Source organism: Cherax quadricarinatus, chromosome 23, assembly GCF_038502225.1.
Source record: "Cherax quadricarinatus isolate ZL_2023a chromosome 23, ASM3850222v1, whole genome shotgun sequence".
NCBI lineage: Eukaryota > Metazoa > Arthropoda > Malacostraca > Decapoda > Parastacidae > Cherax > Cherax quadricarinatus.
Window position 1 is genome coordinate 17214658 of NC_091314.1, and position 26751 is coordinate 17241408.

General features: G+C 40.5%; 1 protein-coding gene across 1 annotated transcript in view; it reads right to left on the reverse strand.

Annotated features, from left to right (window-relative positions):
• LOC128685570 (mitogen-activated protein kinase kinase kinase 4-like) overlaps positions 1-26751 on the reverse strand; it is a 272746-nt gene that overhangs the window by 26257 nt on the left and 219738 nt on the right. Inside the window, exons 18-20 of the mRNA XM_070087989.1 lie at positions 8828-9043; positions 5457-5563; positions 4779-4892 (exon numbers count right to left, since the gene is read on the reverse strand). Coding sequence (XP_069944090.1) covers positions 4779-4892; positions 5457-5563; positions 8828-9043 — 437 coding nt within the window. The remainder of the gene's footprint in view (positions 1-4778; positions 4893-5456; positions 5564-8827; positions 9044-26751) is intronic.

Genomic DNA, 26751 nt, shown 5'->3' on the forward strand with positions numbered 1-26751 from the left:
CATGAAGAAGGAAATAATACAAAAATACAAGAGTGGTGTGCGACTTGTTGAGCTTGCCAGAATGTATGGGAAAAACAAGTCAACCACCACTTCTATCCTGGCAAAGAAAGAACAAATCAAGGAAGCTGATGTTGCGAAAGGTGTTGACATGCTAACCAAAAATAAACCACAGACAGTCGATCATGTTGAGAAGTTGTTGCTGGTGTGGATCAAGGATAAAGCTATGGCGGTGATAGTGTTTCTGAGACAATCATTTGTGAAAAGGCAAGGCAGTTCAATGCCGATCTTGTGAAGAAAACTCCTGGAACCAGTGCTGATAGTGAATTTAAGGCCAGCAGAGGCTGGCTTGACAGATTTAAGAAGTGTAGTGGCATACACAATGTTGTAGGGCATAGTGAGGCAGCCAGTTAAGACAAAAGGGCTCCTGAAAAATTTATGCATGAATTTAAGGGATACGTAGACACTGAAAAATGCAAACCCCAAGAAGTGTTCAATTCAGACAAAACAGGCATGTTTTGGAAGAAAATGCCAAAGAGGACCTACATTACCTAGGAAGAAAAGGCACTCCCAAGACACAAGCCTATGAAAGACAGAATAACTCTTCTGTTCTGTACTAACATTAGTGGGGATTTTAAAGTGAAGCCTTTACTGGTGTATCACTCAGAAAATCCCAGTGTGTTTAAGAAAAACAATGTCATTAAGAACAAGTTGTGTGTCTTGTGGAAAGCAACTAATAAGGCATGGGTCACGAGGCAAATTTTCGAAGAGTGGGTGGGGTCCATGAAGTGTTTGGTCCCAGTGTGAAAAAATACCTAGAAGTAATTTGCCACTCCAGTGCCTCCTGTTACTGGACAATGCTCCTGCACATCCTCCAAACTTGGTAGACCTACTGTCTAGGAACTAGTTTCATCACAGTGAAGTTCTTGCCTCCTAACACCACTCCTCTCCTCCAGCCCATGGACCAGCAGGTCATTTCTGACTTCAAAAAACTCTACACAAAAGCAGTTTGAAAAGTGCTTTGAAGTAACCTCAGACACTAAGTTGACCCTAAGAGAGTTCTGGAGGAATCACTTCAGTATGTACACCTGCATAAGCCTTATAGGTAAGGCTTGGGAGGGAGTGACTTCCAGGACTTTGAACTCTGCCTTGAGACAACTGTGGCCACAATGTGTCGTCCAGAGGGATTTTGAAGGGTTTGAGGCTGACCCTGACTCTGCCGACCCTCTGCCTGTTGTGGAAGGTATTGTGGTATTGGGAATGTCCATGGGGTTGGAGGTGAGTGGCGAGGATGTGGAAGAGTTGGTGGAGGACCACAGGGAAGAGCTAATCACTGAAGAGCTGGAAGAGCTTCATCTGTAACAGTTTCAGACCACAGCTCAGGAACTTGCTTCAGAGGAGGAGGAGGAGGAAGGAGTGGATGAGGTGCCTTCTTGAAAGATTAAGAAGATCTGTGCCAAGTGGAATGATGTGCAAACATAAAACAAGCCATCTTTGACAGAACCATGTCCCATTTTAGGGAAATCTTAAAGAGGCACCAGAAACAGAGGACTGTGGACAGTTACTTTGCGAGACTAGGGTCCAGTGACTCTCAAGCTCGTCCTAGTGGCATTAAAAGACAAAGAAGGGAAGCAACCCCAGAAAAAGACTTGTTACCTAAAGTCTTTATGGAAGGGAATTCCCCTTCCAAACACTAACCCCAACTCCCTCTCTCCTCCTCCCTATCTTCCAGATGCCATCACCAACTTTCAATAAAGATTTATGGATTTGGAAAAGGCGTATGACAGGGTGGATAGGGGGGCAATGTGGCAGATGTTGCAAGTGTATGGTGTAGGAGGTAGGTTACTGAAAGCAGTGAAGAGTTTTTACGAGGATAGTGAGGCTCAAGTTAGAGTATGTAGGAAAGAGGGAAATTTTTTCCCAGTAAAAGTAGGCCTTAGACAAGGATGTGTGATGTCACCGTGGTTGTTTAATATATTTATAGATGGGGTTGTAAGAGAAGTAAATGCGAGGGTCTTGGCAAGAGGCGTGGAGTTAAAAGATAAAGAATCACACACAAAGTGGGAGTTGTCACAGCTGCTCTTTGCTGATGACACTGTGCTCTTGGGAGATTCTGAAGAGAAGTTGCAGAGATTGGTGGATGAATTTGGTAGGGTGTGCAAAAGAAGAAAATTAAAGGTGAATACAGGAAAGAGTAAGGTTATGAGGATAACAAAAAGATTAGGTGATGAAAGATTGAATATCAGATTGGAGGGAGAGAGTATGGAGGAGGTGAACGTATTCAGATATTTGGGAGTGGACGTGTCAGCGGATGGGCCTATGAAAGATGAGGTGAATCATAGAATTGATGAGGGAAAAAGAGTGAGTGGTGCACTTAGGAGTCTGTGGAGACAAAGAACTTTGTCCTTGGAGGCAAAGAGGGGAATGTATGAGAGTATAGTTTTACCAACGCTCTTATATGGGTGTGAAGCGTGGGTGATGAATGTTGCAGCAAGGAGAAGGCTGGAGGCAGTGGAGATGTCATGTCTGAGGGCAATGTGTGGTGTGAATATAATGCAGAGAATTCGTAGTTTGGAAGTTAGGAGGAGGTGCGGGATTACCAAAACTGTTGTCCAGAGGGCTGAGGAAGGGTTGTTGAGGTGGTTCGGACATGTAGAGAGAATGGAGCGAAACAGAATGACTTCAAGAGTGTATCAGTCTGTAGTGGAAGGAAGGCGGGGTAGGGGTCGGCCTAGGAAGGGTTGGAGGGAGGGGGTAAAGGAGGTTTTGTGTGCGAGGGGCTTGGACTTCCAGCAGGCATGCGTGAGCGTGTTTGATAGGAGTGAATGGAGACAAATGGTTTTTAATACTTGACGTGCTGTTGGAGTGTGAGCAAAGTAACATTTATGAAGGGATTCAGGGAAACCGGCAGGCCGGACTTGAGTCCTGGAGATGGGAAGTACAGTGCCTGCACTCTGAAGGAGGGGTGTTAATGTTGCAGTTTAAAAACTGTAGTGTAAAGCACCCTTCTGGCAAGACAGTGATGGAGTGAATGATGGTGAAAGTTTTTCTTTTTCGGGCCACCCTGCCTTGGTGGGAATCAGCCGGTGTGATAATAAAATAAAATAAAATTACTAATTGTACTATGTTTGTTGTATGTAAAACTATAATGTAATCTCTATAAAATGTATTTTTTTGTGAATATTTTTGGGTTTCTGGAATGGATTAATTGTATTTCCATTATTTCTTATGGGAAATATTGCTTTGACTATCAAACATTTCAACTTTAGAACTAGCTCCTGGAATGGATTAAGTTTGAAACTCGAGGTTCCACTGTACATAAACAAGAATTTCACATTCCTTTAAAAAAATCTGTAAAAAACAAAATAATTCCCCCCATGCATGCCCCAAATGACCATATGCAGAAATCAATTCATATGATATATAAAAATATATAATAAATTTTTTGCACGAAAAACTCACAACCAATTTGTACCAAACATATAATCCCACCACACATGCATACAAGATATAAACAGTACTAAGAAAAAATGAAACAAGACAGTATTTTGGGCAAAAATGCAGTATACATTTCTTGGCCCATTTGTACAAAAAGAGAATTAATTACCCATGTGTATAACACACATCCACAAAAAATCCTTTGAAAAGTGCAGGAAAAAAAAAAAGAAAGAAAGAAAGAAAAAAAGGTTCACTTACTGCAGTTACATTTACCTGTGGTAGCATTTTCATCCACTGATGTGATCTTTCACTTCCCCTTACCACACACTATCTCAAAAGATGATAGTCTTACACTGTCCACTTATTAGTATTGCTCCTAGATATTTATTTTAATTTTTTTTTCAACACGCTGGCCATCTCCCACCGAGGCAGGGTGATCCATAAAAGAAACACTTTCACCATCATTCTCCAAATTCACTATCATTCACACAATAATAATTGCATTATTATTCAGCGTGCTGTATACTGTGCATTCGTTGTTTAATGAAGCTTTTTCCTAATAATACACAATTTGAAGTAAATTTCATTGGGAGACGGCCGACTTGTTGAAAAAAAAATAAAAATATAAAAATTATATAGCCGGACTCGAGTCCTGGAAATGGGAAGTACAATGCCTGTACTCTAAAGGAGGGGTTTGGGATATTAGCAGTTTGGAGGGATATGTTGTGTATCTTTATAGGTATATGCTTCTAAGCTGTTGTGTTCTGAGCACCTCTGCAAAAACAGTGATTATGTGTGAGTGAGGTGAAAGTGTTGAATGATAATGAAAGCATTTTCTTTTTTGGCATTGCAGTGCAGGCATTGTACGTCTCGCCTCCAGGACTCAAGTCCGGCTAACCAATTTTCTTGAATCCCTGCACAAAGTATTATCCTGCTCACACTCCAACAGCTCGTCAGGTCCCAAAAATCATTCATCTCCATTCACTCCTACCTAACACACTCACACATGCCCAATGAATATCCAGGCCCCTTGCACACACAACCTCTTTGACCCCCTCCCTCCATCCTTTCCTAGAATGACCCCTACCCCTCTTCCCCTCCACTACATGTACACACAAATATTAATTCCTTTCCAAAGTTTAAACATCCTAAAACATTTTTTTCCCTAAGTCATCACCAGAGAGTCCTTGTATAAGCCTGCTTAACAGTTTAACAAAACATTTCAATTCCATCTAATGCAGTTCTGTAACTTTTATAATGAGTATATCCTCATAGCTTAAATATTTAAGAAGAAAAATGAAGGTAAAATCACCAATATCTCAACTGAGCTTTCCTTAGCGCACCTTAAAAATGGACTCTCCGTTGGATTTATTACAGGAGAATAATCACTCATGGATGACTGTGTGGAAAATGATCTCTCTGGTGGCAAGTGGATTGAAGTGGATGATGATGATGATCTGTTGAAAGGGTCACAAATTCTGTTAAAACTCAAGTTTGTTCTTTAATAACTAAAAACAGGGAATAAAGAAATAATAAAACATATATATATATATATATATATATATATATATATATATATATATATATATATATATATATATATATATATATATATATATATATATATATATAAAGCATTTTATAAGCATTTGAGATAAAAGAAGATGCTAATTACCATATGCTACATAATTAACCAACTAGAGTGATAATTTCAACCTGTACAACAGTAAGAAAAAATCTGAATTTCTATGATTTACTAGTGATAATACATACAGTCAAATTATGGTAAGTAATATACATAAAATGATATAAATATTTAAATATATAAAGTAAAATAATATTTTAAAAAGATCAGTAGCATACATATTGCACTTTTAAGTGTTAGTCTGAGTGCACTGCAACCTGAAAAAACACATCAAATTACATCAAAATTAACTCTTTCCTCTGACCGCAAAAACTATATTAATATATATGCTATTCCAGAATATCAGCCACAAACATTCTTTTAAAATGCATGTTACCTGAAGTGTCTGGGTAGAACTGGAGTTAATGGAGCACCAGGCTGTTTAACATCTGGAGGTGTACCAATGATGTACTCACGGCATGCATCAATTTCCTTTACAAGTTGCTAGAAAAGTAAATTAATTAATGCATCTCCCAACATTATGTTAATTTGTTGTTTGAGCTAATTCCCCCCCCCCCCAAAAAAAAAAAAAACTTCCATTTGGATACCAAGGTGAAGTAGCCTCTACTCATAACACAAGGGAATATATTCCTGAAAATCAGCACTTTTTGGAATTAGCAGTATGTAAAGTGATAATATGGAAAAATAAGAACCTCTAAATTTGCCAAGCAACTTTTTTATTTTTTTAAATATTCCACTAGGTACAAATTATTAGTGTATTTTACCATATGTTTTAGTTGTCATTGTTTGTTGACTTAGAAGTAAGTGGAGAGGGTGGATATTGCCCTAATAGGCTGAGGTGGATGGCTGTGGTTCTTATGCTGTGTGGATGCAGAGCTGTCAGTAGCTGATGGTAGTATTTTGTTGTGTTGCAGTATCAGACAAGATGGTATAAACCTTGGTAATAAATACCGACAAGTTGGTTTAGAAAGACACGTAAGCAAACATGTAGGCGAGACAGACAGAGATCTTGCAGTCCGCCTGAATGAGCATCGAAATGCCTCTAACAGAGACGATGTAAGGTACGCCTGTGTCCTCCACAGAGACTCCACAGGGCATTTGATGAACTGGAATGAGGCACAACTCGTTCTCACCGAACCAGACCTCAGATGCCGACGGTGCCTAGAAGCCTCACTAATCGCCGTCACCAACACTATAGAACGTAATGCTGGAAACTACAAAATTTCAAAAACATTGGCATACATGATACTTAAGCACCACCAACCCAACAACATAGGAGTCACATGATTTCATCGTCTACCCGTCCTCATCCCAACATGACATTCTTCAGGTCACCATGCATCACTCACACCTCGCTCTCCGCCTATATACATATATATATAATATCTTTCTATCTCTGTATGTTAGAAGTGATCAAGGTCCCAGGACCGAAACATTTTCTAATAAATATGTCATAGTGTTTGCTTACGTGTCTTTCTAAACCAGTATTTTGTTGTGTATCTCTGCTCTGTTTAAGCCTGCAGCTGATAAAAAGGCATCACCACCTGCTCCAGATCACATATCAGAGCAATGCTTCTAGACATGTTAGGTTGTAGAAAGAATATAGGAAAGTATTGGTTTGGAAATAGGGTAGTTGATGAGTGGAACAGTCTACCTAGTTGGGTTATTGAGGCTAAAACCTTGGGTAGTTTCAAATTTAGGTTGGAAAAATACATGAGTGAGAGGGGTTGGATTTGAGTGGGACTTGCATATGAGAGTGGATAGTTATCAGAGCTTATTTCTTGGGTGGCATTGAAAATTGGGTTGGGCAAATGCTTTGTTAGTGGGATGGATTGTAAAGGACCTGGCTAGTATGGGCCAACAGGGATGCTGCAGTGTTCCTCCTTTCTTATGTTTTTATGTCCTCTTCAGTGAAAAAGTCAGGAACTTTACCAATAACCTGAAATTGCTTATATAACTGTTGCAGTGTGAGCTACTTGTCCACAGGCCCTTCTATCTCAATCTCTTTTATCTGCATCTCTCCTTACTGGGAAATGAGCTTCTCCAGCATTTCCTATACAGCTAATTCTTTGTCATCTTCTTCTAACAGTTCATTTACATCTTTTTCCTATATATCTTCAAATCCCTCACTTTTACAGTTCTTACCAGAGCAAATATTTCCTGAACCTGACTCATTACTGAGGAAAACAAGATAAAATATTCTAAACTGTGTGATAAACAGAATGAATAAGACATGCATTTCTCCCAGAAAGTGAATGTAGGCAGTGTAATTGGCAGTGAGGAAGGGTGAAAGCTGTGCTTCTCCAAACACTCAATTCTTACAAAAAAACTTAAGCTGGAGGAGGAAAAAAGTTTCCTGGCACACAGTACTCAGATTTTGCACATAACCTGATACTTCCATGCTTACAGTGTACTCCCAAGGCTTTCCACCTGCTAAGCAATTTTTGATACACCTTTTTCCAAATGCATTTACATAAAATCACACTATGTAGTGTCACTGTATAAGAGAGTTTACTATATAATACAGCAGCATCTGACCACAGGTTCATCATCTACCTTTGTAACCTCTGAAGACAAGCTCTTGTGACCATTTTCTATCATTACATGAACCTTAGAATAACACAAAAATTAAATTGCTAATATGGCAGTTAGGAATGGCAAATCATAACAAAAATTCAAATTATTTTAAAGTAATTAATTGCAAGTAATAAGTTACCTTTCCATAATTCTTTTAAAATGGTTATCTCCACAAAGAAAATCAACTTTCAGAGAGTATAACCACTATTCAACATAGTCAAAGTATTTTTTGTTTTAACTTGAAAATATCATTTAAAACATTTGTAAACAAGTTATAAAAACAGACATCTTAGAATGCAAGCCCAAATATTATGCAGCTGTTAAGGATGACATAAGTCTTAAGAAGAGCTATATGGACAAAGACACAAAGGCAGTATAATGCAATCCTCTATTGACAATATTTACATAGTATGCTGTATCAAGTCACAAACAATCAACCTGGAAAGAGAGGACGTGCATATACATAGTGAGTGTAGTATTGACCTGTTACAATGTGGGATAACGATCAAGAAGTTTCCTTGCAAGAGGTTCAGCTACACTGTAGAAAAAGTTGTCTTGACTGAAGTTGTTTGATATGCTGATTAGTGATGATTCCAGAATCCTGCATTTTGAAATATCTTTCTTCTTAACAATCATATGAATGCCACTGTAAGTGATCAGGTGGCTGTGGGAGTTTCTGTGGGAAACACAGGCATTGTTCAAGTGGTCTATTCTGCTGGCATATTTGTGTTCAGAAATGCATGTGTGGAGGTCTCTTGACGTTTTTCCCAAGTATATTTGATCACAGTCACTGCACGGTATTAATACCATATGTCATTATTCTACCCAACAAGTCTGCTTCAACATACCTCACTTGTTTCTTCACATCAATACATTCACTATATACTGTATATATACCTCTTCTCTCACCAGGTAGCTCTATTTTTGACTTGACTAAAAGCCCACTGTGTGGGCATATAGTTGTCAATAAAGGATCAGTTTATACTGCCTCTGTGACTTTATCCACTGTGTTGGTATTTTATACCATTTCTCTCCATTGGAAAGCTATATCTATTGTGAAAAAGAATACAGTAAATATGAAGTTGCTACATTTAAAAGCAAGCAAGTGCAAGATAGGTATGATAAATCAAATAACATCACAAAAGACAGAACAACCAAACAGATACTAACCTGAAAGTCATCTTCCTCTAAATGCCTTGTATTATATGGATCACAAACAAACACAATGAATTCTAGACCAGGATTTGCCCATCGTGGTCTACTGCCTTTTCCAAGTGAATAGTGAAACTGGACAAACATCATCCACATACGAGCCAGATTGACCAACAATGGGGCAACACGAGCACGGTGCTGACCAGTGACTAATCGTGTAACTTCTTTATGATACTGAAAAGAGGTCATAAATATACATATTAACAAAAATGATTGAATATTCTAAATGAGACTAATGCATAAAGTAAGTACAGTGGAACCTCTACTTACGAGTGCATCCACATGCGGGTTTTTCTAGATATGAGCAGTCACTAGGCCAATTTTTTGCTTCCAGACGTGAGTGAAATTTCCAGATGCAAGCGGGCCTCAAGGGAGGTTCCTTGACGCTGGTGAGGGGCTCTTGCTCATGATCTAGGGAATTGGATCTCAGTTGTTTGTTGGACTATCTTACTGAAACTTGGGCAATGTATGATGGAAAGATGCTTCTTAACATACACCAAAAATTAAAGAAATCGGACCATAAATAACGAAGTTCACTTCTCAGCCATTAGCTGCCCCTTAGCGGTATTTTTGTATGGTTTTTATGCTTGTATTCTCATTTTTTTGGTCTCATATGATAAAATGGAAGATATATTACAGAAACAGATATGATTTTGATTGGTTTCATGACAAAAAGTACCTTGAAATTGAGTTCAAAGTAACAGAAATGTTTGATTCTTTGGCCATGTTCAAGAATAAACAAATGTCCATTCCAATATGCAGTCATGAATGAATTGACAGTTATACAGTTATTACAGTAATGCAGTAGTCTGCATAACAGTAAATCTTTTATTTTTTGTGTGAATAAAAATTATAGGTCTCCCTCAACATTTGCGAGGATTAGGGGATCAAGAGCCTCATGAATGTTGAAAAATTGCGAATGTTTTGTGCCCCAGTATATTGTAGGGAAATATTTATTCATTTATTTATTTTTTTATTTGGACATGCTACATAGTTGTACAAAGAAATATAGTGATTGGGTGTACATGCCAAAAGCCCCTTGTATGCAGAGCATTATGGGCAGGCTTAAAATTAACTTAAGATTAACTAAGCAATGATATATTTAGTGGTAAAAATTACAGTAAACAAATTACAACTTGAAGTACAAATGAGTATTTCAAATAAGAAGCATTAAAGTTGTACAAATCTGTAGCATAACAATGTATAATATAATCGAATCAGATCGAGTAAAATCAATGATTTGTAGTGCAGAAACAGGTCATATGGTCATCAGATGAGTTACTGTGCATTCAAGAGAATGGAGTATTCTATTAGGTAATGTAATAAAAAAAAAACAGTTTGATAGGGTCACAGGTTATACATTTATGAGATTCAGTTATTCAGTATTTATTTAGTTGTGGTTGAGTAAGTGGTTTTTAAGAAGAGTCTTGAATTAATAAACAGACAGGTAATGAATTCCAGATTTTTGGGCCTTTTATGTGAATTGAGTTTTTACATAGTGTGAGATGGACATGAGGAACATCAAAGGGTGATCTGTGCCTTGAGTTATGGTCATGTGTTCTGTTGAGGTTGGTAAGGAGACGTTTGAGGGGAGGGTTTATATCCGAGCTTAGTGTTCTATGTATGTAGTAGGTACAATAATAAGTATGGATGTTTTGCACGGTGAGTAAATTTAGAATTTTGAATATTGGTGGAGTATGCTGCCTGGAGTGGGAATTTGTTATCATTCTGACTGCAGCCTTTTGTTGGGTAATTAATGGTCTGAGATGATTTATTGTTGTTGAGCCCCAAGCACAAATTCCATAGGTGAGATAGGGGTAAATAAGTGAGTGATATTGGGCCAGGAGGGCTGACTGTGGAACACATAGAACTGTATCTTTGATAGTATGCCTACGGTCTTGGAGATTTTCTTGTAAATTTGTTGTACATGTCTTTGAAATTTGAGTCTATAATCAAGGTGGATTCCTAAGAATTTTCCCTCTGTGAGCTTTGTGATAGGTGATCTGTTTATGTTGTACAGTAGGGCCCCGCTTTACGGCATTTCACCTTACAGTGTTCCGCTAATACGGCGATGTCAAATTATGACCAAAATTTGCTATACAGCAAGTGGTCTTTCAAATACAGCATGCCCCACCTGGTTTGTTTACATTCTCCATGAGCGCATCTATTATGTCTGGAAACTTTCCAAAATTTCAAGTGTTTTAAAGTTATTGCGTATTTTATATGTACTCTGATAATTATACAGTGGACCCCCGCATACCGGACGCATCGCATACCGGACGCTTTGATCGCAAAAATTTTGCCTCGCATACCGCCCAAAAACCCGCTCACCGCCCTTCGTCCGAGACGCGTCCAATGTGCGGCCTGAGCCACGCTCACATGTTCCGCCGGTGGCATTGTTTACCAGCCAGCCTCTGCGGTAACATCCAAGCATCCAATCGGAACATTTCGTATTATTGCAGTGTTTTTGGTGATTTTTTTCTGGAAAATAAGTGACCATGGGCCCCAAGAAAGCTTCTAGTGCCAACCCTACAGCAATAAGGGTGAGAATTACTATGGAGATGAAGAAAAAGATCATTGATAAGTATGAAAGTGGAGTGCGTGTCTCCGAGCTGGCCAGGTTGTATAATAAACCCCAATCAACCATCGCTACTATTGGTGGTACAGCTGCTGCTGCACTGTCAGCTGCTGCTGCACTGTCAGCTGCTGCTGCTGTACCACCGTCAGCTGCTGCTGCTGCTGCTGCTGCTGTAGTACCGTCTGCTGCTGCTGTAGCATCGTCTGCTGCTGCTGTAGCATCGTCTGCTGCTGCTGTAGCATCGTCTGCTGCTGCTGTAGCATCGTCTGTTGCTGCTGTAGCATCGTCTGTTGCTGCTGTACCACCGTCAGCTGCTGCTGCTGCTGTAGCATCGTCTGCTGCTGCTGCTGCTGTAGCATCGTCTGCTGCTGCTGTAACATCGTCAGTTGCTGCTGTAGCATCGTCTGCTGCTGCTGTAGCATCGTCTGTTGCTGCTGTAGCATCGTCTGTTGCTGCTGTACCACCGTCAGCTGCTGCTGCTGCTGTAGCATCGTCTGCTGCTGCTGCTGCTGTAGCATCGTCTGCTGCTGCTGCTGCTGTAGCATCGTCTGCTGCTGCTGTAACATCGTCAGTTGCTGCTGTAGCATCGTCTGCTGCTGCTGTAGAATCTTCTGTTGCTGCTGTAGCATCGTCTGTTGCTGCTGTACCACCGTCAGCTGCTGCTGCTGCTGCTGTACCACCGTCAGCTGCTGCTGCTGCTGTACCACCGTCAGCTGCTGCTGCTGCTGTAGCATCATCTGCTGCTGCTGTAGCATCGTCTGTTGCTGCTGTAGCACCGTCTGTTGCTGCTGTACCACCGTCAGCTGCTGCTGCTGCTGTAGCATCGTCTGCTGCTGCTGCTGCTGTAGCATCATCTGCTGCTGCTGTAACATCGTCAGTTGCTGCTGTAGCATCGTCTGCTGCTGCTGTAGCATCGTCTGTTGCTGCTGTACCACCGTCAGCTGCTGCTGCTGCTGCTGTACCACCGTTGTTGGTGTGGCTTATTGAGAATACCAAGAAACAATTAACCCCAGAGGATTTGCCACCCAGGATAACCCAAAAAAGTCAGTGTCATCGAAGACTGTCTAACTTATTTCCATTGGGGTCCTTAATCTTGTCTCCCAGGATGCAACCCACACCAGTCGACTAACACCCAAGTGAACAGGGAAAATGCCTGGAACTAGTGCTCATATTGGTGAATTTAGAGCCAGCAAAGGTTGGTTTGAGAGATTTAAGAATAGTAGTGGCATACACAGTGTGATAAGGCCTGTTCTGGAAGAAAATACCAAACAGGACCTACAGTACTCAGGAGGAAAAGGCACTCCCAGGACACAGTGTCTCATCAGTCATTGCTGCATCTTCAATAAAGGTAAGTGTCATTTATTCTTCATTTAGTAGACTAGTACATGCACAATATATATTGTGCATGTACTACTCTACTATTGTGCATGTATCCTTCTCTTTGTGTGTAGGAAAATGTATATTTCATGTGGTAAAAATTTTTTTTCATACTTTTGGGTGTCTTGCACGGATTAATTTGATTTCCATTATTTCTTATGGGGAAAATTCATTCGCATACCGAACATTTCGCATACCAGCCAGCCCTCTTGCACGGATTAAGGTCGCTATGCGGGGGTCCACTGTACTTATGTGTACCTGTACCTAAATATATACTTACACACTGTGCTGGTATGCATGTACATATTAAAATCGCTAAGAGTCCCTCTACTCATGACGCCAATACTACGTAATAATAATCCCTCTTGGGCACATTAAATGTCACATTTTACATTAATATCGACATTTTCATTAATCCATCCATGATATTTTTCTCAAACTTATATAAGAAACACATTACATAGCATATAAACATGATACATACACTCACAGAATAAAAATTTACATAAATGTGAGCTTTGTTTACAAAGTGGCTGTGTCGGTAGTGTCGGAAGAATTACGTTTTCTCTAGTCAAAAACTGGGGGATAACTGTAGAAAAATATTCCATTCATATGCCTTCACTCTATACAGTGGACCCTCACCTAACGATATTAATCCATTCCTGACAGCTCAACGTTAGGCGAAATTATCGTTAGGCGAATTAATTTTCCCCATAAGAAATAATGGAAATCAAATTAATCCGTGCAAGACACCCCAAAGTATGAAAAAAAATTTTTTTACCACATGAAATATTAATTTTAATACACACAAACTGAAGAAGAGATGTACAATACATGACACTTACCTTTATTGAAGATCTGGTGATGACTGATAGGATGGAAGGAGGGGAGAGTGTGGATGGTCTTAGTGTTTAGAAGGGGAATCCCCTTCCATTAGGACTTGAGGTGTCAAGTCCTTTTCCGGGGTTACTTCCCTTCTTCTTTTAATGCCACTAGGACCAGCTTGAGAGCCACTGGACCTCTGTCACACAATATATCTGTTCATAGAGGCCTGTACCTCTCGTTCCTTCATGACTTTCCTAAAGTGGTTCACAACATTGTCAGTGTACAGGTTGCCAACACGGCTTGCAATAGCTGTGTCAGGGTGATTTTCATCAAAAAAGGTTTGCACTTCAAGCCACATTGCACACATTTCCTTAATCTTTGAAGCAGGCAACTTCAATTTCTCTCTCCCCTCCTCCGAAGCAGTTTCCTCAGGTCTGGCTTCTTGCTGTTGAAGATGATCTAGCAGCTCATCAGTGGTTAGTTCGTCATTGTCCTCCTCCACCAACTCTTCCACATCCTCCCCACTAACCTCACCAATAAGAGCACTAGTTCTAGGCATTTTTTCCTGTTCACCTGGGTATTAGTCAACTGTTGTGGGTCGCATCCTGGGGGACAAGATTAAGGACCCCAATGGAAATAAGTTAGACAGTCCTCGATGATGCACTGACTTTCTTGGGTTATCCTGGGTGGCTAACCCTCTGGGGTTAATCGTTTCTCGGTAATTGTTTCATGTTAAGCCATACCAACAACACACTCTCCACATCTTCGAGTAATACAGCTGATGGTGGTGCAGCAACAGCAACAGCTGACTGTGGTGCAGCAGCAGCTGTGGTGCAGCAGCAGCTGACTGTAGTGCAGCAACAGTTGACTGAGGTGCAGCAGCAGCTGACTGTGGTGCAGCAGCAGCTGTGGCCCAGCAACAGCTGACAGTGGTGCAGCAGCAGCTGACTGTGGTACGATAGTATTTTTCACCCTTTTTACCACAGGGTTGGCACTAGAAGCTTTCTTGGGGCCCATGGTCACTTATTTTGAAGGTGAAATCACTAAAAACGCTGTGATAATATGAAATGTTCCGATTGTATGCTTGGATGTAACCGCGGAGGCTGGCTTGTAAACACTGCCACCCACGGAACAAGTGAGGCTGGCTCAGGCCGCACGTGAACGCGTCTCGGACAAATCGCATTGAGCGAGTTTATTAGTGCTAGGCGAGGCAAAATTTTTGCATTAAAATGTATCGCTAGGCGGATTTAACGTTATGCAATGCCATCGTTAGGCGAGGGTCCACTGTATATAGCAATTCATGACCCTTGTGGGTTTAGCACTTCTTCATTATGATAATAATAATAATATCATCTTCATTCACTCTAAAAATGGTGTGTTGCATGAGACTGGGAGTGTTACTGTTTGCTTATTCTGTACTAACTTGTACAACTTGTACACAATGTAATAGTAGTATTTGTATTGTGAGATAATTATTATAATAAAAAAAAATATTGTGAAGTAAAAGCTTTACAAACTTCCAAATGTACGTGAATGAACTAAAAGTTAGACACATACATGTATTAATATGCATTTATTTCGCCTGACCAAGTGATCGCCCAATACGTTTTCAGTTTGTGTTCTTATATTGTCTGAACTCTGTATCTCGTTCTCTCTCTCTTGTTTACTCTTTCGTTAACTTGACTCTCATTGACAATGGCGTCTAAGCTTGGCTGTGATAAAAAGAGGAGTCATAAGCCTCTTGCTTTAACCCTTAAATGGTCCAAACGTATATATACGTTTTTTCAACATCTGAAAGTATGTAAAAAATGTAGATCTTCTTTTTTGTTTTACATTTGAAAACGTGTAAAAAAAACTTTTATCTACATTTTTTTTTGTTATATTTGAAAATATGTAAAAAAAAGTAGATCTACTTTTGTACCACTACGAATTTGAAAGTCAATCTCTTTGGATCGTTTAAGGGTTAAGTACAGTGGAACCTCAAAAATCGAACATATCACATATCGAACGTTTCGAAAATAGGACCATTTTCTCGGACAAACTGTGTCCCTATTATCGAACGCGCCCCTATTTTCGGACCGCCGGGTACGGGACTTGTCTGCCGCCCGCTCTGTCCGCGTCCCCACACAGGTGCCGTGAGCAGTCTAGCTTTGTTTATGCTTAAGTGAACACTAACCTGCGCTCTCATTCACGCATTTTACGATTATTTCGTTGTGTTTAGTGCTTGTGGGACTGTGAAATAAGCTGCCATGGGCCCAAAGAAACTTGCTAGTGGTACCCCTGTGGTAAAAAAGTGAGAAACACCATAGATGTGAAGAAGGAAATAATACAGAAGTATGAGTGGTGTGAGACTTGTTGCGCTTGCCAGGACGTATGGGAAAAACAAGTCGACCATCGGTTCTATCCTGTCAAAGAAAGAACAAATCAAGGAAGCTGATGTTGCGAAAGGTGTTAATATAGGGAGTGGATGCGGTGCCTCCTTCAAAGATTAAGGAGGTTTGTGCCAAGTGGAATGATGTCCAAATGTTTGTGCAGAAGTACCACCCTGAGCAAGCTGAAACAAGCCATCTTTGCAACAAGTTCAGTGACAGAACCATGTCCCATTTTGGGAAATGTTAAAGAGGCACCAGAAACAGAGGACTGTGGACAGTTATTTTGTGAGACAGGGGTCAAGTGACTCTCAAGGTGGTCCTAATGGCATTAAAAGACAGAGAAGGGAAGTAACCCCAGAGAGGGTTTTACCTGAAGTCCTCATGGAGGGGGATTCTCCTTCCAAACACTAACCCCAATTCCCTCTCTCCTCCTCCCTCTCTTCCAGATGCCATCACCAATCTTCAATAAAGGTAAGTAAAAATGTTATTTTATATGTGTTATTATACATAATTAAAAACTATAGTATTTGTTGTATGTAAAACTGTAATTAATCTCTATAAAATGTATTTTTTGTGTGAATATTTTTGGGTTTCTGGAACAGATTAATTGTATTTCCATTATTTCTTATGGGAAATATTGCTTCGAGTTTCAGACTTTTCGAATTTAGAACTAGCTCCTGGAACGGATTAAGTTCGATTTTTGAGGTTCCACTGTATTAAGTTAGAGAATGATGGTGTGCCAATCTGATTTTATTCAATAAACACTCTGCCACTCACCTCTCACACATTAATATTAATAATTTAAGGTAAGTAATAAGTGTACTCTGTGTGTATCTTACCTTTTATTGTGTTTTTAATGCCTATTTCTACTGCTAACTTAATATTAATTAGTGTAAACTTGTTGTCTAGCATTTATTGCATATTTTATATGTGCTCTGTAATAATACTTGCGGACCTGTGTGGTAGCTGGGTGGAGGGACAATACATTTTCTCTGGTCACGCACCAGAGAATATGTGTATGAATCCGAGTTTGGCCCAGCCACTTCCCCACCCCGCTTTTGTTTACAATTTTTGGCATGAATTATTCATTACTTCTCCCTTTGTTTATGATGGTATCTAAAGGTAGTTGTTAGAAATGATTAGATTCAGTGAACAAGGTATGTCGAAGCTAATAATATGACTCTGGGCCACAGTGTAGGTAGCCGGTAGGTGTAGTCCAGGCAGGCTACACCTACCAGCTACCTACACTGACTTCCTACAAATAAATACTACTCGCCTCTCTTCCTACATTACGACTACACATATTTTAAGGTAAATAACGAGTGTTATGTATGTGTATTTTAACTCTCTGGGCTGTTTTAATTTTTTTTTTTTAACAAGTCAGCCGTCTCCCACTGAGGCAGGGTGACACAAAAAAAGAAAGAAAATCCCCAAAAAGAAAATACTTTCATCATCATTCAACACTTTAACCACACTCACACATTATCACTGTTTTTGCAGAGGTGGTCAGAATACAACAGTTTAGAAGCATATACGTATAAAGATACACAACATATCCCTCCAAACTGCCAATATCCCAAACCCCTCATTTAAAGTGCAGGCATTGTACTTCCCATTTCCAGGACTCAAGTCCGACTATATGAAAATAACCGGTTTCCCTGAATCCCTTCACTAAATATTACCCTGCTCACACTCCAACAGATCGTCAGCTCCCAAATACCATTCGTCTCCATTCACTCCTATCTAACACGCTCACGTACGCTTGCTGGAAGTCCAAGCCCCTCTCCCACAAAACCTCCTTTACCCCTCTCTCCAACCCTTTCGAGGACGACCCCTACCCCGCCTTCCTTCCCCTATAGATTTATATGCTTTCCATGTCATTCTACTTTGATCCATTCTCTCTAAATGACCAAACCACCTCAACAACCCCTCTTCTGCCCTCTGACTAATACTTCTTTTAACTCCACACCTTTTCCTAATTTTCACACTCCGAATTTTCTGCATAATATTTACACCACACATTGCCCTTAGACAGGACATCTCCACTGTCTCCAACCGTCTCTTCACTGCTGCATTTACCACCCAAGCTTCACATCCATATAAGTGTGTTGGTACTACTATACTTTCATACATTCCCTTCTTTGCCTCCATAGATAATGTTTTTTGACTCCACATATACCTCAACGCACCGCTCATCTTTTTTCCCTCATCAATTCTATGATTAACCTCATCCTCCATAAATTCATCCGCCAATACGTCAACTCCCAAGTATCCGAAAACATTCACTTCTTCCATACTCCTCCTCCCCAATTTTATATCCAATTTTTCTTTATCTAAATCATTTGATACCCTCATCACCTTACTCTTTTCTATGTTCACTTTCAACTTTCTACCTTTACACACATTCCCAAACTCATCCACTAACCTTTGCAATTTTTCTTTAGAATCTCCCATAAGCACAGTATCATCAGCAAAAAGTAACTGTGTCAATTCCCATTTGAAATATGATTTCCCATAATTTAATCCCACCCCTCTCCCTAACACCCTAGCATTTACTTCCTTTACAACCCCATCTATAAATATATTAAACAACCATGGTGACATTACACATCCCTGTCTAAGACCTACTTTTACTGGGAAGTAGTCTCCCTCTCTTCTACACACCCTAACCTGAGCCTCATTATCCTCATAAAAACTCTTTACAGCATTTAGTAACTTACCACCTATTCCATATACAGTGGTCCCTCGTTTTTCGTAATTAATCCGTTCCTGGAGGAGCTACTATAAACGAAATTTACGATTTGCGAATCAATTTTCCCCATAGGAAATAATGTAAATACAATTAATCCGTTCCTGACACCCAGAAGTATTAAAACAAAAAAATTTTTTACATGAAATATACATGTAGTACATAAACAATACAATGGGAAATGATGAATGAAACATTAACAGCATAGCACTTACCTTTATTGGAGATTCTTCTTAGTGTACGGGAGACTGGAGGAGGAGAGAGATTGGATTGTTTACAGTTTGGAAGAGGAATCCCCTTCCAGCAACACCTCAGGTACCAATTGCTTCTCTGGGGTTGCTTCTCTTCTCTGTTTCTTAATGCCACTAGGACCACCTTGAGAGTCACTCTAGTCCTGTCTCGTAAAGTAACTGTGGAGAGAGCTCTGTTTCTGGCGTCTCTCTAACACTTCCCTAAAATGGCCCAAGGCTTTGTCACTGTACATATTTCTCACCTTCTTTACCACAGGCTTGGCACTATGAGCTTTCTTTGGAGCCATGGTAGCTTATTTAGTACTTACAAGCACTAAAATGAGTGGATTATAAAATATTTCGTAGGAGCACTTGAGGGGACCTTCACTCACTGGTAAATAATGCCAGACTGGCTGGGTAGGGAGGCCTCCCCGGCTCACACCGTGCATACGCGTCCCGGATGAACTACTATTCGCGAGTCAACCTATGAAAAGCGAGTCCATGTTTATACGAAAATATCCCTATGATTGCGAAATTTACGATTGCCGAGAACTACGAAAAGCGAGGGACCACTGTACTTGCAACATCTGCCACATTGCTCCTCTATCCACTCTATCGTATGCCTTTTCTAAATCCATAAATGCAATAAAAACTTCCCTACCTTTATCTAAATACTGTTCACATATATGCTTCAATGTAAACACTTGATCTACACATCCCCTACCCACTCTGAAACCTCCTTGCTCATCCGCAATCCTACATTCTGTCTTACCTCTAATTCTTTCAATTATAACCTTACTGTACACTTTTCCTGGTATACTCAGTAAACTTATTCCTCTATAATTTTTACAATCTCTTTTGTCCCCTTTCCCTTTATATAAAGGGACTATACATGCTCTCTGCCAATCCCTAGGTACCTTCCCCTCTTTCATACATTTATTAAACAAAAGTACCAACCACTCCAACACTATATCCCCACCTTCTTTTAACATTTCTGTCATGATCCCATCAGTTCCAGCTGCTTTACCCCCTTTCATTCTACGTAATGCCTCACATACCTCCCCCACATTTACATTCTGCTCTTCTTCACTCCCAAAAGATGGTATACCTCCCTGGCCAGTGCATGAAATTACCACCTCCCTTTCTTCCTCAACATTTAAAAGTTCCTAAAAATATTCTCGCCATCTACCTAATACCTCCCTCTCCCCATCTACTAACTCCCCTACTCTGTTTTTAACTGACAAATCCATACTTTCCCTAGGCTTTCTTAACTTGTTTAACTCGCTCCAAAAATTTTTCTTATTTTCATTAAAATTTCTTGAAAGTGCCTCTCCCACTCTATCATCTGCTCTCCTTTTGCACTCTCTCACCACTCTCTTCACCTTTCTTTTACTATCCATATACTCTGCTCTTCTTGTAACACTTCCGCTTTTTAAAAACCTCTCATAAGCTACCTTTTTCTCTTTTATCACACCCTTTACTTCTTCATTTCACCAATCACTCCTCTTTCCTCCTGCCCCCACCCTCCTATAACCACAAACTTCTGCTTTAACCCTTTCAGGGTCCGTCCCGTAGATCTACGGCTTCATGTTGAGTGTCCAAACCGTAGATCTACGCCAAAATTCTAGCGCCATCAAATTTAGCACGAACGCGCTCATAGGCCTACATGCGAGAGAACGGGTCTGCGTGGTGGGTGTGCGCCATAAACAAAAAATCTAGGCGCCCGCATAGCATTGTGGGAACGCCGCCTCAGTTACCCTTGTTCACCATGCCTCGTCGCAAGTCAGCTCTCACTCCCCGGAAAATTGGGACTCTCCTCTTCCTATCTGATAGTTCTGACACTGATGGAAGTGGAAATGAAGACTAATTCTACGGCTTTGATCAGTTAGTGACCAAAAAGAATGACCAGGATATCGATAATAGTGCAGAAAATCCTGACGATCCTCAACCTTCTACCTCTGGTGTGGGCACTCGTGACTCACGGTCGGTTGTTCCTCAATGCAAGAGAAAGCTAATATTTTCGCGTGGTAGTGACGTGGATTGTGATTTCATTGCGTTCGACGATCATTCGAGTAGTGATAGTGAGGAATCATATTCACCAGTGAAGCGTCGGTATGTTTGCCGCCACATGCGCTCGGGTAGTGTACCCTATGCTGTGCCCAGGGGACAGAGTACATCCCGTGGCCCTACACCAGTTTTAGGTAGTGATAGTGAGGATGATGTGGCTACACTTGGCATGGATAGACCACAGGCATCAGTGGATGGTGGTAATGGTGATTGTAGTGGCACCGCCATGCGTGACTCACCAGCCCACGCTGGGACCCACGCTGCTGACTCATCAGTTCAAGGACAAAGCGGAGCGTCAGCCACCAGCCCACCACAACCACAACCACCCGCACAACCAGCCTATGATGTCCAGTATCCACCAGCAAACCGTATGTGGGATTGGCAGCAAAATCCCAATTTTGTTCCCAAGCCTCACCACTTTGATGACTCTCAAAGTGGAATTCTACCTACTTGTCCCCTTGGAACCACGGCCAATGAACTGGAATTCTTTGAATTATTCTTTGACCAGTCATTGATGGAAACTATTTTCAGGGAAAGTAATAAGTATTTTGAGTACACCATGGCAAATACGATCTTATCACCACAGTCAAGACTACACAGGTGGAAAGAGACGACTGTTGCAGAAATGTATTTGCTTTTTGCAACAATAATGCTTATGCCTCACGTCTATAAGCATAATATAAAAGCATATTGGTCCACAGATCGGCTAATTTCTACCCCGGTCTTCAGTGAAATCATACCAGTGAACAGGTTTATCTTACTCTTACGTATGTTGCACTTCTCTGACAAAACCAGGCCTGACAGAAGTGACAGGTTATACAAGATTAGAAATGTTTTCATGTATCTCAAACAAAAGTTCAGCATATACTTTTATCCATTCAAGAATGTTGTAATTGACGAGTCTTTGATTTTGTTCAAAGATAGACTGTCATTCATGCAGTATATACCGAGCAAGTGGAAACGCTTTGGTATAAAACTGTTTGTACTCTGTGATTGTGACAGTGGCCTGGTGTTGGATATTGTTGTATACACGGGTAGTAAAACATTGAAAGGTACCAAGATGTTATTGGGTATCTCAGGTGACGTAGTGAGAAAAATGATGGCACTTGATCTTGGTAAGGGGCATACATTATATACTGATAACTGGTACACAAGCCCATTACTCAGTGATTTCATGCGAGTGAACAAGACAGATGTGTGTGGCACAGTGCGTTCTAATCGTAAACATATGCCCAGGCTCAACGCAGGTGCTCGTGATGACGTGCAGGTGTTTACTGCCAATGACATCACGGCATTATGGTGGCATGACAAACGAGATGTCACATTGTTGACAACCATTCACCGTAATGAAATGCAAGACAGTGGCAAAGTTGATCGAGTGACTAATGAACGTATTCGAAAACCAGTGACAGTGATTGATTATACACAAAACATGCGCTTGGTTGACAAATGTGACATGCAGACTGGTTTTGTTGACTGTGTTCGTAAGAGTTACAAGTGGTACATGAAACTTTTCTTCCATCTCATGGACATTTCAATGCTCAATGCATATAATATGTACCAAATAAAGACTGGCAACAGACCACCGTATGGTGAATTTTGTTTGTCTGTTGTCAGACAACTCATAATGAAGTACCAGGTAACAACACCTGCTATACAACACGGTCCTCGAATTCCTCAGGATATACCCAAGCGTTTGAGGAGGGAAGGTGATCATTTCATAATACAACTTCCTTCAACTCATAAGAAATTTGCTCAGAAGAGATGCATCGTCTGTGCACAAACAAAAAGACGGCAACAAAGACGCAAAGACACTCGGTTTATGTGTGAGGAATGTAAGGTGCCTCTGTGCATGGTGCCTTGTTTCAAGGAGTTCCACAAGCTCCAGCAGTTCTAAAACCATGTCCAGTGATTGTAAATATGTAAACATATGATAGAACATTAGTATTATACAAGATTTGTGCATGTTTATTGTAATAAACAACAGTGGTAAACAATAATATGATAAGAACTTTAGTGCGGTTATTGTGTTCAATACAGTGAGTTTATATATATACATTATATACAGTATTGGTCTCTCAGGCCCCAAATGTTAGTAGGAATAGAAAAAAATTGGAAAAGAAAAGAAAAACAACAAAAACCGCAAAATAATGTAATGCGCGTATGTGGAATTCGTCGATGTTGCCGCCACCACATCATTTTCGACAAACTTCTTGGCACTGTATCTCGGTAAGTACTCATCAGAATTTTTTTTTTTTGTCTTATTACCTTCACAAAAATATGCTCTTTAATTCTGTAAGAAAAAATAATTTTTTTTTTTTTTCAAAATTTCTTGGACACTGGAGCACCACTTCAGATTTTGGCCTTGCACCCTGAAGGGGTTAAATATCTGTTTTAAATATCGTATATTAAGTATGAGATGGGGAGCCAGGGCTACCTACACTTGACTTCCTACAAATAAGTACTACTCACCTCTCGCCCTACATTAAGATTACAAATACTTTAAGATACATAATGAATGTACTGTGTATGTATTTTACTTTTTGTGTTTTTTAATGCCTAGTTCTATTACTAACTTAATATAATTTAGTATGAACTTTTTGTCTGGCATTTATATGCATTTATAAATGGAAAAAATGGTGCTCTGCTTTCCGGCGAGAGCCTGGAACCTAACCTGCAGTATAAGTGGGGCCCTACTGTACTATATACATACATGTTATGGCTTAATAACATGTATGTTATTAAATACCACTACCTCAACCACTGCCTCCACCACTGCAGCGCACTGCCTCATATTTTTGTACAATTTCTTTCTTCAATTCTATTGCGTTTCTCAATTTCTTCACCAAAGGGCTGGCACTAGCGAGTTTCTTTGGGCCCATGGTTAATTATGTAGCAGTCGCACTCAATCTACAAGCAACAAACACAATGAATTATTGTGAAATGTTTGGAAGAGCACAGAGGCTAATGCTCAACCCAGCATAAACAAAGCCACACTGACTCATGATGCCTCAACCACTGCTTCAACCCTCGAATTTTTGTACAATTTCCTTCTTCAATGCTGGGAATTTGCGAATGCGTAAAGCCCGCAAAGTGTAATAATAATTATAATAATAGATGGCTTCAAAAGGCCATCACAAGATGGCAGTGATTATCACAACAATGTGAGAGCGGCTGTGGCCGCCTCCATTTGTCACATGATGACATACATATTTTATTCGTTCTTGAGTATATATGAGGTTTCTATGTTATTTATATTGTTTTTTATGTCATATTAGATGAATGGTGATAGATAAATAAGCCGTACAGATGATACACGTTAGCAACATATTGAAGTATCTTGTCGTGCCTCCTGAGAGCTGAAACGGATTAACTGCATTTCAGTTAATTTAAATGAGGAAAATCGACTCTTCAAAAGAGCAAATCTAGATGCGAGCAAGGTCATGGAACGGATTAAATTCATAAGTAGAGGTTCCACTGTACAGTTAGAAATACCAGCACAATTTAAAATATACAGCAGTACCTTGACTTACAAGTTTAATTCGTTCCGTGACCGAGCTCTTAATTCAATTTGCTCATATATCAAATCAATTTACCTCATTGAAATTAACTGAAATGCCATTAATCTGTTCCAGCGGAATTTCTGGCTCTCTGGAGGCAGCAGAAAATACTTCAATATAATGCCAGTATCAACTTTACAGCTTATTTATCTATCACAACTGATCTAATATGACATGATAAACAATATAAATAACATACAAACATATATAATCTAGAATGAATAAAATATGCCGTTATGCGACGAGTGGTGGCGGCCACTCCCAAGGTAAAATAATTATCGCTCTGACTATATCTTCTCATTCTTGCCCTTCTGGGGTCTTATTATAAGAGAAAAGCTAAGCATTTGTAAAGCTAACTGCACTAGATCACTAGTTTCATAAGGAAAACACTGAAACAAAAGCAATTTTCTCATGTTTTTCTATGATTTCATGCTTCAATTCAATGGGCATCATCCTCCTCCTCTTCTCTGCACTGTTCTTTGCACTTATTTTCTGAGGACCCATGGTTAGAAAAAAGAAATTTGGCAAAATAACTGCACAAAATGCTGGGATGCTGGGCGGATGTTGTGGCATTCACTGCGCCAACTAGTGGCGGCGTATTTGAAGCATGCTCGTAACTCAGATTTTGGCTCACAACTCAAAGCAAAAAATTGACCAAGCAACGGCTCGTAACTCGGAAAACTCGTAAGTTGGGGCACTCATAAGTCAAGGTACCACTGTATCTACCTAGAGTCTACCTGGAGGGTATTCCGGGGATCAACACCCCCACAGCCTGGTCCACAACCAGGCCTCCCAGTGGATCAGGGCCTGATGAACGAGGCTGTTACTGCTGACCACATGCAGTCCAACATACGAACCACAGCCCGGCTGATCCAGCACCGACTTTAGGTGTCTATCCAGCTCCCTCTTGAAGACAACCAGGGGTCTACTGGTAATGCCCCTTATTGCTGGTGGGAGACTGTTGAACAGTCATGGGCCCCAGCCACTTATTGTGTTTCCTCTTAGTGTACCAGTGATGCCCCTACTTTTCACTGGGAGTATGTTGCATTGCCTGCCAAGTCTTTTGCTTCTGTATGGAGTGATTTCTGTGTGCATATTAGGGACCAGTCCCTCCAGAATCTTCCAGGTGTAGATTATGATATACTATCTCTCTTGCCTGCGCTCCAGTGAGTACAAGTCAAGTGCTTCCAAGCATTCCCAGGAGTTACAGTGTTTGATGGAACTTATACATGCAGTAAAGGTTCTCTGTACATTCTCTAGATCTGCAATTTCACCTGCCTTGAATGGGGATGTTAATGTACAATATTTAAAAAAAAAAAAAAATGGCTTTTTTTTTTCATAGAAAAAAAAAGAGCATATTTTTTAAGTGTTTTAGAATAAAAAAAAAATTAGGGTCAGTACTTACCGAGATATGAGGCCGAGAAGTTGGCACTGAATGCTCATGTGACAACAACATTGAGTCCTGCCACTTGCAGAAGTGTTGCCGATATACCTTTTTTCTATTTTTCATATTTTTTATATAATTGTTATGTTCTGCTAATTACAATTTATAGCAGTTCTTGTCATTTCATAACCATTCTTTGTTCTGACACTAGTATTAGGTACTGAAATTGTCACAAACACACTGACAGGTGGACATTTACACCTGCCTTGGTCATTTACTATTGTCTTGGGGGGAGGGGGGGGGGGGGGGAGGAGGAGGAGGAGGAGGAGGAGGAGGAGGAGGAGGAGGAGGAGGAGGAGGAGGAGGAGGAGGAGGAGGAGGAGGAGGAGGAGGAGGAGGAGGAGGAGGAGGAGGAGGAGGAGGAGGAGGAGGAGGAGGAGGAGGAGGAGGAGGAGGAGGAGGAGGAGGAGGAGGAGGAGGAGGAGGACGAGGAGGAGGGAGGAGGAGGAGGAGATGGAGATGGAGATGGAGGAGGAGATGGAGACGGAGGAGGAGATGGAGATGGAGGAGGAGATGGAGGAGGAGATGGAGGAGGAGATGGAGGAGGAGATGGAGGAGGAGGAGGAGGAGGAGATGGAGGAGGAGGAGATGGAGGAGGAGGAGATGGAGGAGGAGGAGATGGAGGAGGAGGAGATGGAGGAGGAGGAGATGGAGGAGGAGGAGATGGAGGAGGAGGAGAT